General features: G+C 49.0%; 2 protein-coding genes across 2 annotated transcripts in view; both read left to right on the top strand.

Annotated features, from left to right (window-relative positions):
- Positions 1-14,123, top strand: part of LOC146356228 (zinc finger protein 202-like) — a 56,594-nt gene that overhangs the window by 3,767 nt on the left and 38,704 nt on the right. The window lies entirely within an intron of this gene.
- Positions 1,551-14,123, top strand: part of LOC146356229 (uncharacterized) — a 36,504-nt gene continuing 23,931 nt past the window's right edge. Inside the window, exons 1-4 of the mRNA XM_084830044.1 lie at positions 1,551-1,622; positions 3,098-3,224; positions 5,116-6,212; positions 6,331-6,442. Coding sequence (XP_084686170.1) covers positions 1,551-1,622; positions 3,098-3,224; positions 5,116-6,212; positions 6,331-6,442 — 1,408 coding nt within the window. The remainder of the gene's footprint in view (positions 1,623-3,097; positions 3,225-5,115; positions 6,213-6,330; positions 6,443-14,123) is intronic.

The following is a 14,123-nucleotide window of genomic DNA, read 5'->3' as shown; positions in this document are numbered from 1 at the left end:
ATAATAATGATGACTTTGTGGCACCTTAAAAACAGGCGTTTATTCCTAATGTATGAGCGTTTGTGAACCGAATTATGGTGCAACCACACTATGGTACTGGGTATGGTTCTGGTCACTAGACCTCAACAGGGATATTAAACACTTGGTAAAAGGGCAGAAAATGATCCACGAGCTGGAGCAATTCCCCTATGGGGGAAGGTTACAACAGCTGGGACTGTTTAGCTTAGAGAAGAGGTGAGGAAGGGGAGACATGAGAGAGGTCTACAAAATTATACACGGTGTGGAGAACGCGGACAGGGAGACATTTTTCTCCCTGTCCCATAATCCCAGAACCCAAAGGGGTCATCCCATGAAGCTGATTGGTGGGAGATTCAGGACAGCTAAAAGCAAGGACTTCTTCACCCAGCGCACAATTAAACTACAGAATGTGCTACCTGAAGATGTAGCGATGGCCACCAACTTGGATGGCTTTAGAAGGGGGTTAGACCAATTCCTGGAGGAGAAGGCTATCCATGGCTACTAGTCCTGATGGCTATATGGTACATCCTCTATCGGAGGCTGGGGAACATGGGCAGGGGGGTGCTGTTGCACTCCCATGAAGCTTGTGGGTTTCCTGTGGGCAGCTGGTTGGCTGCTGTGTGAACGGAATGTGTGGACAGAGGCAGGAGCAGATAACAGGAACCTCAGGGCCTGCTCCAGTTGGATTGGCCCCCTTCAGGAGATGGGGCGGGATCAGGGCCATCCCACCTGCCCTGCTGACAGTCAACCTCATTTTTTCCTCTTCCCTCCTCATCGACTCTTCCTTGTGTGTTCTGGCTTTTTTAGATTGTAAGCCTGAGGGCACGGACTGCCTTCTTTGCTGTTGAGTGTAAGCCACTCCAAGGGCCTTGTTTGGCTGAGGAGCAGGATAAAAATAACATGAATGAATGAAGAATAAACAGAAGCAACTGGACATTGCCAAAGCCTGAGTTTAAAATGTATTTATGTGTTGGTAATTGATTTACAACATTTCTATATAGCCCAATAGCTGAAGCTCTCTGAGCCATTCACAATTAAAACTACAAAGTAAAGCCAAAATAAAGCCTAGCAGCAATTGAAAGATGTAATCATACTAAAATACAATAACAGATCTCAAACAGCAGAAGTAAAAGACTAAAATGCCTGGGAAAATAACAACCTTCTTCACCTGGCCCCAGAAAAAGCCCAGGCGAGCCTCTCCAGGAAGCTCATTCCACAACAGGGGTGCCACAGCAGAAAAGGCCCTCTTCTAAAACAAAGATCAGCTGTGTCACACCACCAGCAACCAGCTGAACTCGACAGCCCCTTCATAAAGAGGTACTGTGACGTCCAACAGACACGAAACACATGTTTTGGTTGAATGAGGTGCAGCGTTAGATCCACTGACTGAACAGTTAAGATGCCAAAACGGCGACTGCCTGGTTACGCACTTCGTAGTGGTGCCCACACCAGGAATAGAAAATGTGGCTAAAAATCCAAAATGCCTATCAAGGATTCTTTGCAACACCTTTCTCTCCTTGACAGGCAATGGAATGCCGGTAATGCCGAATAAGGCATCCCTTCTTCATGGTCGAGGAGAACTGGTTCCTGTGCGACCAGATCAGGTAGGGGGAGAAATCAGTGGGGAGGTGGGCAGGGGGTGGCCTGGGCACCCCTCCCCCTTGCCCTCCTCCCTGGGCCTGAAACAATCTTGCTTTCCCTTTGCCAAAGTTGCCTACTTTGAAAGCTCTCCGTGCTGTCAGTGGAAGATTGGATGGAGGGTACCCCGAATGCAAGGTACAGTGTTTTTCAACATCTGTATGAAGCCACCGGGAGCGGTCACTGGGGGATTTAGAGCCAAGTGCCAGCAGTATGCTGGTGAAACACAGCTCTGGCCCTCTGGGGCAGCTGAATCAGTAGAGGCCATGCGAGTCCTGGATCAGTGCCTAGACCCAGCAATGGGCCAATACACTGAAGCTGAATCCTGGCAAGACGGAAACCCTGTGTGTGCCTGGTTCCTGAGTCCAGGCTCTTTGCCTGATCTCATGGGGTTTCACTCCGTCTGAAAGATGAGGTTCATGGTCTGGGGTACTCCTAGGCCCATCACTGTCGCTGGAGACCGAAGTGGCCGTCACGGCTCGGAATTCCTTTTGCAAGCTTGGGCTCATTCGCCAGCAGCGGCCTCTCCTGGACAGGGATAGCTTGGCCACAGTGGCACAGGCACTAGGAACCCCAAGACTGGACTACTGCAGTGTACCCTGTGTGGCGCTGCCCCTGAGGCTGGTCCGGTGGCTGGAATTAGCACAGAACGCAGCAGCTAGGCGGTTGTCAGGAACGGCCCCCTTTTCAGTAGGCGACACCTTTGCTGAGGGAATGGCACAGGCTGGCTATGCACTACCAGGCCAGGTTGAAGGTTTTCATACTAATATATAAAGCCTGAAAGAGCTTGGGACCAGGTTACCTCTCCCACACTGGAGACGTTCAAGACGAGGCTGGACAGCCATCTGTCAGGGATGCTCTGACTTGGATTCCTGTACTGAGCAGGGGGTTGGACTCGATGGCCTTGTAGGCCCCTCCCAACCCTGCTATTCTATGATTCAATGATACCTAAGGCAGCGCCTCCTCCCCTATCAACCTGCCTCATCAATGAGGTCATCTGGGGGGATGCTCCTGGTGGTTCCGCATGGACCTTTGGCCTGGCTGGAGTCCACTCGGAGGACAGCCTTCAGCATGGTGGCCCCCTTTCTCTGGAACTCCTTGCCTCTGGAGGTCAGGCAGGCCCCAATACTGTATGATTTTTGACACCTCCTGAAAGCATCTTTATTTCGGGATGCCTTCCTTTACTGACCACCCACGGTTTCTGCTGGTATTCTGTGTTTAAAAATAACACATTTTTAATACGGTGTTTTATTCTTTCTTGTTTTTATTTTTTTACTGTTCACCACTTGGGAATCTGTTTGAGACACAGAGCGGTATATATAGAAGTGTTGTAACTAAATACATGAGGCGGTTTCTCATATCTCCTAGACACCCTTCTAGAAGATTCTCACCATTGTCATTGAGTGGAAACCCTTTTATTTCCTTTTTCCTCCTGCATCAGGCTTTGGTGCTCTTCAAAGAGGTGGCGGTGTATTTCACCGAGGAGGAGTGGTCCCTGCTGGATCAAAGCCAAAGGACTCTGCACGAGCAAGTCATGATGGAGAACTTTGCAAACGTGGCATATTCAGGTAAGCTTTGCTTTTTCCGTGGGCTGGGAAAACCGGTTTGTTTACAAAGGCCAAGAAATGTTTAACTTTCTGCTACTCGTGGCCTGATTCAACAGCCTTCATCCTGCTATTCCAGTCCAGCAGGATTATGGGATCTCTTCAAGGGGGTATGGGTCGGGGGGATAGCGCCAGAGGTTTTATATACAGTCAGTGCCAGAAATGTTGGAACAGGGATAACTGTTTTGGCAGTTGGCCTCTGTACACCACCACACTGAAGTTGAAAGGAAACACACCCAGATGGGAGCGAAGTCAGGACTTTCAGCTGTAATTCAAGGGGTTTGACAAAAGTGGAGCACTAACCATCCAGGAAATACAGCCAGTGGCGTACACACACACCCATCGTTGGTGGCTTATAAGTAATGGAACCAATGGCTGGCAAGCAGCTGCATGGCCAGGTATGGCCTGTTTCCTGGGTACCCCGTGACAAATCAAGCAGATAAAAGGCCTGGAGGTGGTTCTGAGTGTTACATTTGCATTTGGTAGCTGTTCATGGGAACTCCCAACATGAGGTCGAAAGAGGTATCCATGCGAGTGAAGGAGGCCATCATTAGGCTGAGGAAACAATATAAACCCATCAGAGAGATGGCAAAAACATTGGGAGTGGCCAACACAGCAGTTTGGAACATCCTGAAAAAGAAGGAATTAACTGGCAAGCTCAGCAACAGCAAAAGGCCTAGCAGACTACGGAAGACAACTAAAGTGGATGACCGCAGAATTCTGCTCATGGTGAAAAGGAACCCTTTCACAACATCTAGCCAGGTCAAGAACACTCCTGCGGAGGCAGGCATGTCATTGTCAACATCTACAGTCAAGAGATGGCTGTATGAATGTAAATACAGAGGCTTCACAACAAGGTGCAAACCACGGGTAACGCTCAAGAACAGAAAGGCCAGATTAGCCTTTGCCAGCAAACACCTACAAAAGCCTGCCCAGTTCTGGAATAAGATTCTTTGGACTGATGAAACCAAGATTACTTTGTACCAGAATGATGGGAAGAGAAAAGTATGGAGAAGGAAAGGAACAGCTCATGATCTAAAGCATACCACATCATCTGTCAAACATGGTGGAGGCAGGGTTATGGCATGGGCGTGTATGGCTACCAATGGAACCGGGTCACTGGTGCTCGACTGCTGATAAAAGCAGCAGGATGAATTCTGAAGTGTCTAGGGCTATACTTTCTGCTCAGATTCAGCTGAATGCTGCCAAACAGACACCACTTCATATTGCAGATGGATAAGACCCAAAACATGCAGCAAAAGCTACCCCAGAGTATCTCCAGGCAAAGAAGTGGGGTGTTCTTCAATGACCAAGTCAGTCACCTGCTCTCAACCCAACAGAGAATGCTTTTCACTTACTGAAGACAAGACTGAGGGCAGAAAGAGCCACAAACAAGCAGCAGCTGAAGGCAACTGCAGTAAAGGCCTGGCAAAGCATCTCGAGGGAGGACACTCAGCATTTGGTCATGTCCATGGGTTCCAGACTTCAGGCAGTCATTGACTGCAAAGGATTTTCATCCAGGTATTTAAGGCGATCCTTACGTTTGAAATGATGTTGGTTTGTTCCATTACTTATGAGCCACCAATGATGGGTGTGTGTGTATGCCACTGGCTGTACTTCCTGAATGGTTGGTGCCCCACTTTTTTCACACCCCTTGAATTACAGCTGAAAGTCCGGACTATGCTCCCATCTGGGTGTGTTTCCTTTCAACTTCAATGTGGTGGTGTACAGAGGCCAACTGCCAAAACAGTTATCCCTGTTCCAATATTTCTGGCCCTGACTGTAAGTCTTCTCTGTTGTGTCGCAATTAATTAGGTTTGTTCCTTGATTTGGGACTCCGTTTCTCCCTCTGTAGCGGCCTTTGACCCTCAAGGGATGGAGGCAGAAGACAGGCAGGGAGTGTTCTTGGAGAGACTCAGTCATCAAGAGGGGAAAGAGCAGAGAAATCTAAATGCTCATTTGGAAATCCTCCCTGGAGAAAAGCAACAGAAATGCTTGAAGTGCGGCAAAAGCTTCTGTGATAGATCAAGCCTCAGAAAACATCTGAGATTGCACACAGGGGAGAAGCCGTTTAAATGCCTGCAATGTGGAAAGGCCTTTGGTCGGTGTGCTCAACTCGCTGCACATCGAAGAATTCACACAGGGGAGAAAGCATTAAAATGCCTGGAGTGTGGAAAAACCTTTAGTTGCGATAGTACACTTACCTCACATCAAAGACAACACTCAGTGAAGAAACCATTTCGGTGCCCAGAGTGTGGAAAGGCCTTTGGTCGGAGTGGTACATTTACTGTACATCAAAGAACTCACACAGGGGAGAAGCCATTCCAATGCCTGGAGTGTGGAAAGAGCTTTAGTCGGAGTGATACACTGATTGCACATCGAAGGATTCACACAGCCGAGAAACCATTTAAATGCCTGGATTGTGGAAAGGGCTTCACTCAGTGTGGCAAGCTTACTTCACATGAAAGAACTCACACAGGGGAGAAGCCATTTAAATGCCTGGAGTGTGGAAAGAGCTTTAGTCGGAGTGATACACTGACTGCACATCGAAGGATTCACACAGGGGAGAAAGCATTAAAATACCCGGAGTGTGGAAAAAGTTGTAGTTGCGATAGTATGCTTACCTCACATCAAAGACTGCACTCAGTGAAGAAACCATTTTGGTGCCTGGAGTGTGGAAAGGCCTTTGCTCGGAGTGGTACATTTACTGTACATCAAAGAACTCACACAGGGGAGAAGCCATTTAAATGCCTGGAGTGTGGAAAGAGCTTTAGTCGGAGTGATACACTTACTGCACATCGAAGGATTCACACAGGAGAGAAACCATTTAAGTGCCTGGAGTGTGGAAAGGGCTTTGCTCGAGGCGATGCACTTACTTCACATCACAGAATCCACATCGGGGAGAAACGGTATCAGGGCCTGGAGTTTGGAAAGAATGACCCTTTACCTTCCATCAGAGAATTCGCAGAGGGGAGAAACTACATGAATGCCTGGAGCGTGGAATGAGGTTCAGTCAGAGTGATCTGGAAAAGGGCACAATGTGAATGTAATTAATGATGATGACGACAACGACCTTACTTCACATGAAAGAATGCACACATGCAAAAAGCCATTTAAATGCCTGGAGTGCAGAAAAGCCTTCCATCGGTGTGATAATCTTAATGCACATCGAAGAATTCACACAGCAGAAACCATTGAAATGCTTCCGCAGTGGAAAGGCCTTCTATCAGAGGATCAGCCTAACTGAAAGCACCCAAATTGGGAGGAGCACCAAAGCCTTTTGTAAGGATTTTCTGCAAAACGATCTCTGTGTCCTTCTCCCCTCCTCGATAGCTCCAATGGCTTCCTCCAGTCACAAAGTGATGGAGAATTTGTTGGCCGCCTAGCCAGAGGTGGGAATCCATCAGGCTTTTTTTCCTCCTCCCTCCCAGTCCCTTTCCTCCTGTCTCTTTTAGATTGTGAGCCTGAGGGCAGGAAGTGTCTAATTGTTAATCCTTGGAAGCTGCTTTGGGGGCCTTTTGTGTGAGGAGAAGGGTGAAAATGAGTGGAATGAATGAATAAATAAATGAATGAAGCAGGGATGTGCAGGCCTCGGGCTTGTCCAGTCTCCTTTTCTCCTCTAGAACTCCCCGTTCTGCCAGCAAGAGCCAGGTGCAAAAGAGGACATGTAGAATTTAAAGAATTCCGAGTCCGGGCATTTGTTCGGAGTACCAGAACGGCATGGGGCTCACAGTCCTCAGTCCACACCAGCATCGCCCCGTTAACCCCAGGTACTTGAACACTGATTTGGCGGTGGCAGGGTGTCATTTTGTGGTCAGACAAGTGGGAGTCCACAATCCTTGCTAACCTACTCCGATGTTCCAGAAGCTTCTGTTCGAAAGCAATGGAGAGGAACTATTTTGTCCCGGGGGCTGGGTGCTAGCAGTGAGTGGGCCCACGCCCCCAAAGTCTGCGAGGCACTGAGCCTCGCCTCAAGCGATGCAACTAAAATGATCGGGGCTGGGGGAACTCCCTAAGAGGGGAGGCTACAACGGCTTTGACAGTTTAGCTTGGGTAAAAGTTGAGGAAGGGAGACATGCTAGAGGCGTAAAAAATCATGCACGGTGTGGAGAATGTGGATGAGGAGACATTTTGCTCCCTCTCATAATCCTAGAGCCCAAAGGGGTCATTCATGAAGCTGACTGGTGGGAGATCCGGGACAGATGAGAGGAAGGGCGTCTTCCCACAGCGCAGCGTCAAGCCATGGAGTTTGCTACCACAAGGCGCAGCGATGGCCACCGTCAGACATTGCCCTGGGCCTCCAAGAGGGCGGAGTGCCAAGCAGAGTGGGGCAGCTGAAGGGGGCAGGTTCTTCCGCAGAAGCGCTGAGGGTGGAATATCAGGCTCCACAGCTAACTTAGTACTAGGAACATGCTCAATGGTGCCCTTGAGGGGAAAGAAAATCAGGGAGGCTTCCAAAGGAGGAAGTGTTGTAAGAGTGGGTGACTTCAGTTACCCCCAGATTGACGGGATAAATGCATGTTCCAGTCGGACAAAGGGGATGAATTTCTCGATGCCCTAAATGACTTTGCCCTAGAACAGCTGGTCATGAAACAGAATACAGGGGAGGGAACCCCAAACTTAACCTTAAGTGTGCTGGATACTACTCACAGCTCCGCATGCTTCCAGGCACTAGGGGCGATAGAGAATGTGTTGCATCAAGAGCCGCTTGTTTTGTTCATCTCTCGTCAGATCCGTTCCTGTGTCCTGCTCTCTCCCCTTCCTCTACCTTTTTCTTGCCACTCCTCCTGTCTCTGCGACAAGCAACATGTGGTCTCTCCAGAGAGGATGCAAGTAACCGTATCTCATGCCTTCATCTACTTATGCTCACGTGACTTACAGCAGAGTTGCCTCATATGCACGAAGTGTGGCAACAGTATTTAATGTCGGAGGCAATAAACACAGGCTAGAGTCAGTTTACAGGAAGCACCACTCAAGTTACTCTATTAGTGCTTTTATACACACCATCAGAGAAGGACAACACTGTTTAACGACAAGCACCTCCTAAACCTGGGTGAGTGTAAAGAAGCGAAGGCATGGGGGTGTCGTTAAGCGAGGGCCTACCTGGGCATAGGCCCCGGATCTTTTTTGAGCTGTGCCCTGCATCTTTTAAGGTGTGCTGTCACTTTTTTACATTTTCCCATGGACTTGCATTGGAAAATACAAAATGGCCATAACGTTTTTGGTTTGTATGATAAATTCATGAAATTTGGAGACCTGGTAGCTCCCATGGAGCTGATTAAACCTGCCAAGTTTCAGACAGGCCAAGTAGCTTTTGTGCTAGCCACAGGAAAAATTTGCTATTTTCAAGAAAATCTGTCCAAGCAAAGAGCTGTAATTTTTTTGTTCTTCCACATAAGTGCATGGAATTTGGGGACCTGGCAGCCTCTCTGGAGTGAACTGAACCTGCCAGATTTCAGACAGTTAGGTCCAGTGGCTTTTGTGCTAGCCATGCATAAAGCTTCCATGTCTCAAAGACTAAGATAAAAAGTAAAAACTGTCAAGCCACACAGGGCATTAGAGATCTAAATTGGAAGGTGTTTATTGGTGACCATTAGGAGGTCACTATCCCTAATCTATGGTGTAGGGTTTTTTGTTTTGTTTCTAAGGTGCAAAAAAACCTCTCTCCCTTTACTTTTCTGCTCTTACATGCCCACTGTTAGGAGCTTGCTTGCAATGAAATTTTGAAGAGGGAGATGGAAGGGAAGAAAGAGCTCCATGTGAAATACTAGTATTTCACACAGCATCTGATTTCACTGCCCCAAACTGGAATCTTTCACTTCTGCAGAAGTTTAGTAGCTTCAGTACAGCAAAGGATCCAATCAGCCTCCACAAACGTCTCCCCCCCCCCCTCCACTTTAATTTCTCCTAAATAGCTGCAGGACTCGAATTGTTCCAAAAGGAGGGTTAGGACTATGTGGTGTCATGATCGAGGAACTGCTGAGGCTTTTAAATAGGTCCTAGAGTTTTTTTTAAAAGCTAGAGAAAGCCCTCAGCCACCTCACCTCATAAAGTTCATTTAAGTACATGCAATCCTTATAAACCCTCCACAGCCTCCTAAATTCCTCTGAAGTACCACCTCTTTGAAAGGAGCCACTTGGCTTAGGGAATTCTCTCTACCCCCCACCCCCGTGTACATTTCCAATCACCATTCTTCTTCCCTCACCTATCCCATCCTATCCTTTCTTTCTCTTCTTTATTCCACCCAGGGCATATCTTGGGGAATCCTTAAAGAGAATTCTCTTCCATGGGCAAGAGAAGTTCTGACTGTATTTGACTTTAAGTGGAGGGGAGCTAAATACTGCTCATTTGTGCAATGCTATGTATGCCTACTCAGAAGCCCCATGATGTTTAATGAGGCTCACCCTCAAGAAAGTATGCACAGGTTTCAAGCACAAGTTACTTTTGCAGGGAGGTTTGCACCTTGATGTTCTGTCATGTTTACTCAGACATAAGACCTGAGTTGTGAGCATGGTACTGCAGGCTTAATGCCTACCCAGTTCCGGCTAATGAATTGACTACCCTTTCAGCTCAGTCCTATGCATCTTTTGTCATTTGTGGGGTAATGGTGGTGGTGGTTTTGCATGAACTCTAGCTTCCTTGGAGGGAGGGAAAGGCACTTAATACGTGCTCAGAGTTTCTCCATAACTTCGCCCTAGGTTTGAAAACAGACTCACTGAGTTTTGAAAATGGACTCATTGGCTGAGTCCTGGTGAAGTGTTGGCACAAATGAAGTTATGGGGAGGAAGATACAACGAGAGCTTGTGCATAACAAGGAAGAGGTAGCGGAGAGTTGCACAAAACGAAACAGCTGCTTTTATGAAGAGTTGCTGGAGCGTGGTAGGCTGAGGAGGGATGGTTGCGTGGAGGGGAATAGAATTGTTAGGGGGAAAATGTAAGTGCTCAGTGGTGAAAGAAAAGCATTCTGCGTATGCTCAGGGGCACTCTATTTAAGAGCATAAGAAGAGCCATGCTGCATCAGACCAAGGTCCATCTAGTCCAGCATTCTATTCACACAGTGGCCAGCCCACAAGCACGACATGAGTGCAATAGCACCTTCCCACCCATGTTCCCCTGCTGCTAACATTGGTGAAATGCAAATCAATTCTAGTCATTCTAAATTTGCAGGCATGTATATCCTTCAGAAACTTTGCAGGGTTCTTGCTTGGGGGACTCCTCTAATGACCTGTGCATTTTCATACAAATCTACCCAAAAACTATTAGGGAGGGGATGAATGGAAGGGAAAGACAATCACTCCCTCCTCCAAAGTGGAGAACTCCCCTTCCACATGAACGGCTGCACCTATCCTTCTGAAATGTTGCTGGTTTCTTACTTAGGGACACCTCAAGGCTGTCTGTAATTTCCGGAACAATGGTCCACAGGGAACATAGAGAAATATGTCCTCTTTTGGAGACCTCAAAATGTCAAGGCCACCCTTGCACAAAACCCCTTGTGGCAGTTCTTCCAAGGAATAACAGTGTTATTGGCAGTTCCCTTTTAAAAGAAAATCAAAATATGAACCCTGCACCTATTTTTTCTGACATTGGCCAGGTGTAATCCCCTTCTAGGGGGCTACTATTCCTGAAATTACTATCCAGTTCTGACCCAGAGAAAAAAGTTTGTCTAATTTCCCATGGTAGTCAACAGGAAGCATAAAGACTCATTTTTCCAAACCTTCACTCAGGTTTGGTGCTGAGCTGAAGTGGACTGACTACAAACTGGCCCAACCAGAAGCGGGATGTATTTCATAATGCTGAATTGGGGTCTGAGTTGAAGTCGGGGGGGCAGTGCATACTTATGTATGTAATCTATGCACACACGTAAGCACCCCACACACTCCCCCCACACACCCACTCTTGAGCTCCGCTTAGCCTTGGCTATATATATAAACACATGTGCAAATTTGTGTTATGGACCTGTGCTCCAGATCTAAAAACGTAGCAACGCCCCTGCAAAGGCATGAGATGTCATTTGCTTCCATCAAAGAACGAGCGCGCAGCTCTTGTTGCAGAGCCAGGGGAAGAAGGAACAGGACGGAGCAGGAAAAAAGGATGGATCAGACAAGCGGGATGAACAAGAGAAGTGGCTGTTGATGGGAGACATTCTCTATTGCCCCCTAGGGTCCAGAAGCATGTGGAGTTCTTCCTATCATCCAGCAAGTTGCCCCCTCCCAGTCCCTGCAGAAACTGCCAAGGCCTTTGCCTCTCCTGCGGGGAGGAGATGTAGCGGGGGAGGCTTTGTGGCCCCAGACACACTCCTGACACGGGAAACGTTTGGGGCAATCAGATCCTTTGTATAAGGCAGGGGGGAGGAGCTTCATGCCCAGGTCCCCATCCAGCCCTCTGGGGTTCCCCACAGGCTCCCATCCTTTCCCCTGGCCACTGCTTGCTTGTGGCTTCCCTGCTTTTGTGGAGGGCGCTCTTTGCCCCTCTGATTCCTACACTGTGACAGCATAATCTTGGAGAGCAAGCTTTCGGGATCGCCAAGTCTCTTGCTGGGACCTTATTCTCTGAGGGTTCATCCCCTCCAACTACTAGGTAAAACTCCCCAATTTGGCTTCTGTTGGCTTTTAAAAAAAAAACTAGCACAGCATCCAATATCTCTCCAGCTTTGCTAATATAAAGACTTCCTAAGCGATCCTTATTTCTGTTGTCCAACAGTTAAGAAAACTAGGCTGCCCAGGATGGGAGACAGTTTTGGGTTATCTGCTGGATTTTTTCAGTATTCCATGCGAGTCCTATGTAGAGTAGGCCCATTCCATTCAAGGGGACTTAAGATCATTGTGACTGTCTGAAGCCACCCAAATTTCAATGGGTCTACTCTGTGTAGGGGTAACATGGCATACTCCCCTGTATTTTCCAAAATGGAGGATCAACCCTTGTCCACTGCTTTCTTCTTCCCAGTGGTCCTAGGGCCACTGAAACCCGAACCCATCACATCACCTGTTGCAGCCCAGTTTGAATGTCTGCAAAGGCCCCTCCTCCTCATCACCCAAGGGCGCTGCCTGTGCAGACTCCCCGACTACAAGCCCCAGTCAGCCTTTGCCGTCTCTTCCCCGCCACGACCTGTTTTCTGTCACATCCTCCTTGTTGAAGAGTGCTGGAGATGTCAAAAGCTTGCATACATTTGGTGAACCCCCTGTTCAGTGCATAGTTTCCTGCGTTGAGCAGGGGGTTGGACTCGATGGCCTTGTAGGCCCCTTCCAACCCTACTGTTGAAAGATTCTATGACTCTGTCTTTGAGCTGGACTAGTCGAGGTATTGCACTATATGGATTGGGGGAGTTTTCTTAGCGCCAACGGGGAACCCAAGCCCCCTTGGCCCCAGCCAGCATGGCCCTTGGCCAGAGATGCTGGGAGTTGTAGTCCAGAAGATCTGGAGAGCACCGGGTTGGGGACAAGCTGGTGCCACCCCCAAGTTTTCTTGCATTGTTTCATGGCTGTGTTAACCCAGTCTTACGTACGACTGTGAGCCGCCTTGCGTGCCACTTTTCTGGGCAGAAGGCGGGGCCCTAATCCAAGAAATGAACGAGCACACGGTGGGTTGACGTGTCGCCCCGTCCAGCGCGCACTTGCTGCAGGAAGAATCCTGGCGCTACCCTGGTGCCAAGTCTCGCACGCAGGCGGACACGCGTGGCGCTTTCACACGTTCTTTCCCCATCCCGGTGTCCCGCCCCCGCGCAGGCAGCCGCGCTCCCATTGGCTGGGCCCTGGCGCGCAGGCGCGGGCTCCTCCGGTCGGGCCTCGTGCGGGGGCTGCGCGGAGCTCCGGGAGGCGGCAGGGGCGGAGGTGAGTCTCCTTCGGGCCCCCCGCCCGGGCTGGCGGCCCCCGCCGAGCCCTCCGCCCCATCCCCTTCCACCGCCTCCCCCCCGCCCCCTGGCCGCCCCTTCCCCCTTCCCCTCCCCTGCTTCTCCCCGGCTCTGTGTCCGCGCTGCTTCCGCCACCCCGCGCCCCCTCCCAGGCGCGCCCCCTTCCCCTCCTCTGCGTGACCTGGCTGACCCCCCAGGTCCAAATCTGGGGCATACTGCGTAAAAAGGACCCGTGTTTCAGCCCAGCCGAACGGAGTCGAGATTACTGGAGGGAGGAGGAGAGATGAGGAGGCAGAACGGCTATTTAGGGAGGGCGGGAAATACGGTTGGCGAGGAGCACACCATTTCTAATTTTGAAATACCTTACTACACAGCAGTAACACATATAGAAAGCATGATTGCAAAATTGGCTAAATGATTTTCCAGCAAGTTACAAAGTTTCAAGGCTATGAACATATTTTGAAACGTTTTTAATTCTCCTCTGGAGACCACACAAATTATTGGCACGATCGCCCCATCTATTCATAGCCACCATCTCTACCGCCATGCCCTCTCTTGTTCAACACTTGTTCTACCCTGTATCCTTTAGCGAAAGAGGGGACCGACCACCTGATTGCAGAGTTTCCCAACCTTGGGTCCCCAGAAGATGTTGAACTGCAATTCCCATCATCCCCCAGTCAGCATGGCGAATGGTTCAGGATGATAGGATGCCCAGGGATCCAAGGTTGGGAAATTTATTCATTTATTTATGATATTTTTAATCCCCCTCATAACTGATATTCTCTGTGCAGATTGCAAAAAGGTAATAAGACAAAACAGCACAGTAGTTAAGATAAAATTTGTGAAACAGCCATAAAGTCTAAACTCTGACATGCCTGGGAAAAAAAGAAAGGTTGTTTCCCACCTTCCCAACCTGGTGCCCTTCAGATCTGTAGGACTACAATGCCCAGCATCCCCCAGGCAGCATGGGTCCCAGGTTGGAGGAAGGATGGTGTAGACTAGAAGCTGGAGAATGA

The sequence above is a fragment of the Heloderma suspectum genome, chromosome 2 (assembly GCF_057233095.1).
Source record: "Heloderma suspectum isolate Gila_16-S chromosome 2, 16-S_ref, whole genome shotgun sequence".
In the NCBI taxonomy this organism is placed as follows: domain Eukaryota; kingdom Metazoa; phylum Chordata; class Lepidosauria; order Squamata; family Helodermatidae; genus Heloderma; species Heloderma suspectum.
The sequence above is the reverse complement of the archived record's forward strand: the minus strand, read 5'-3'. Positions and strand labels throughout refer to the sequence as shown.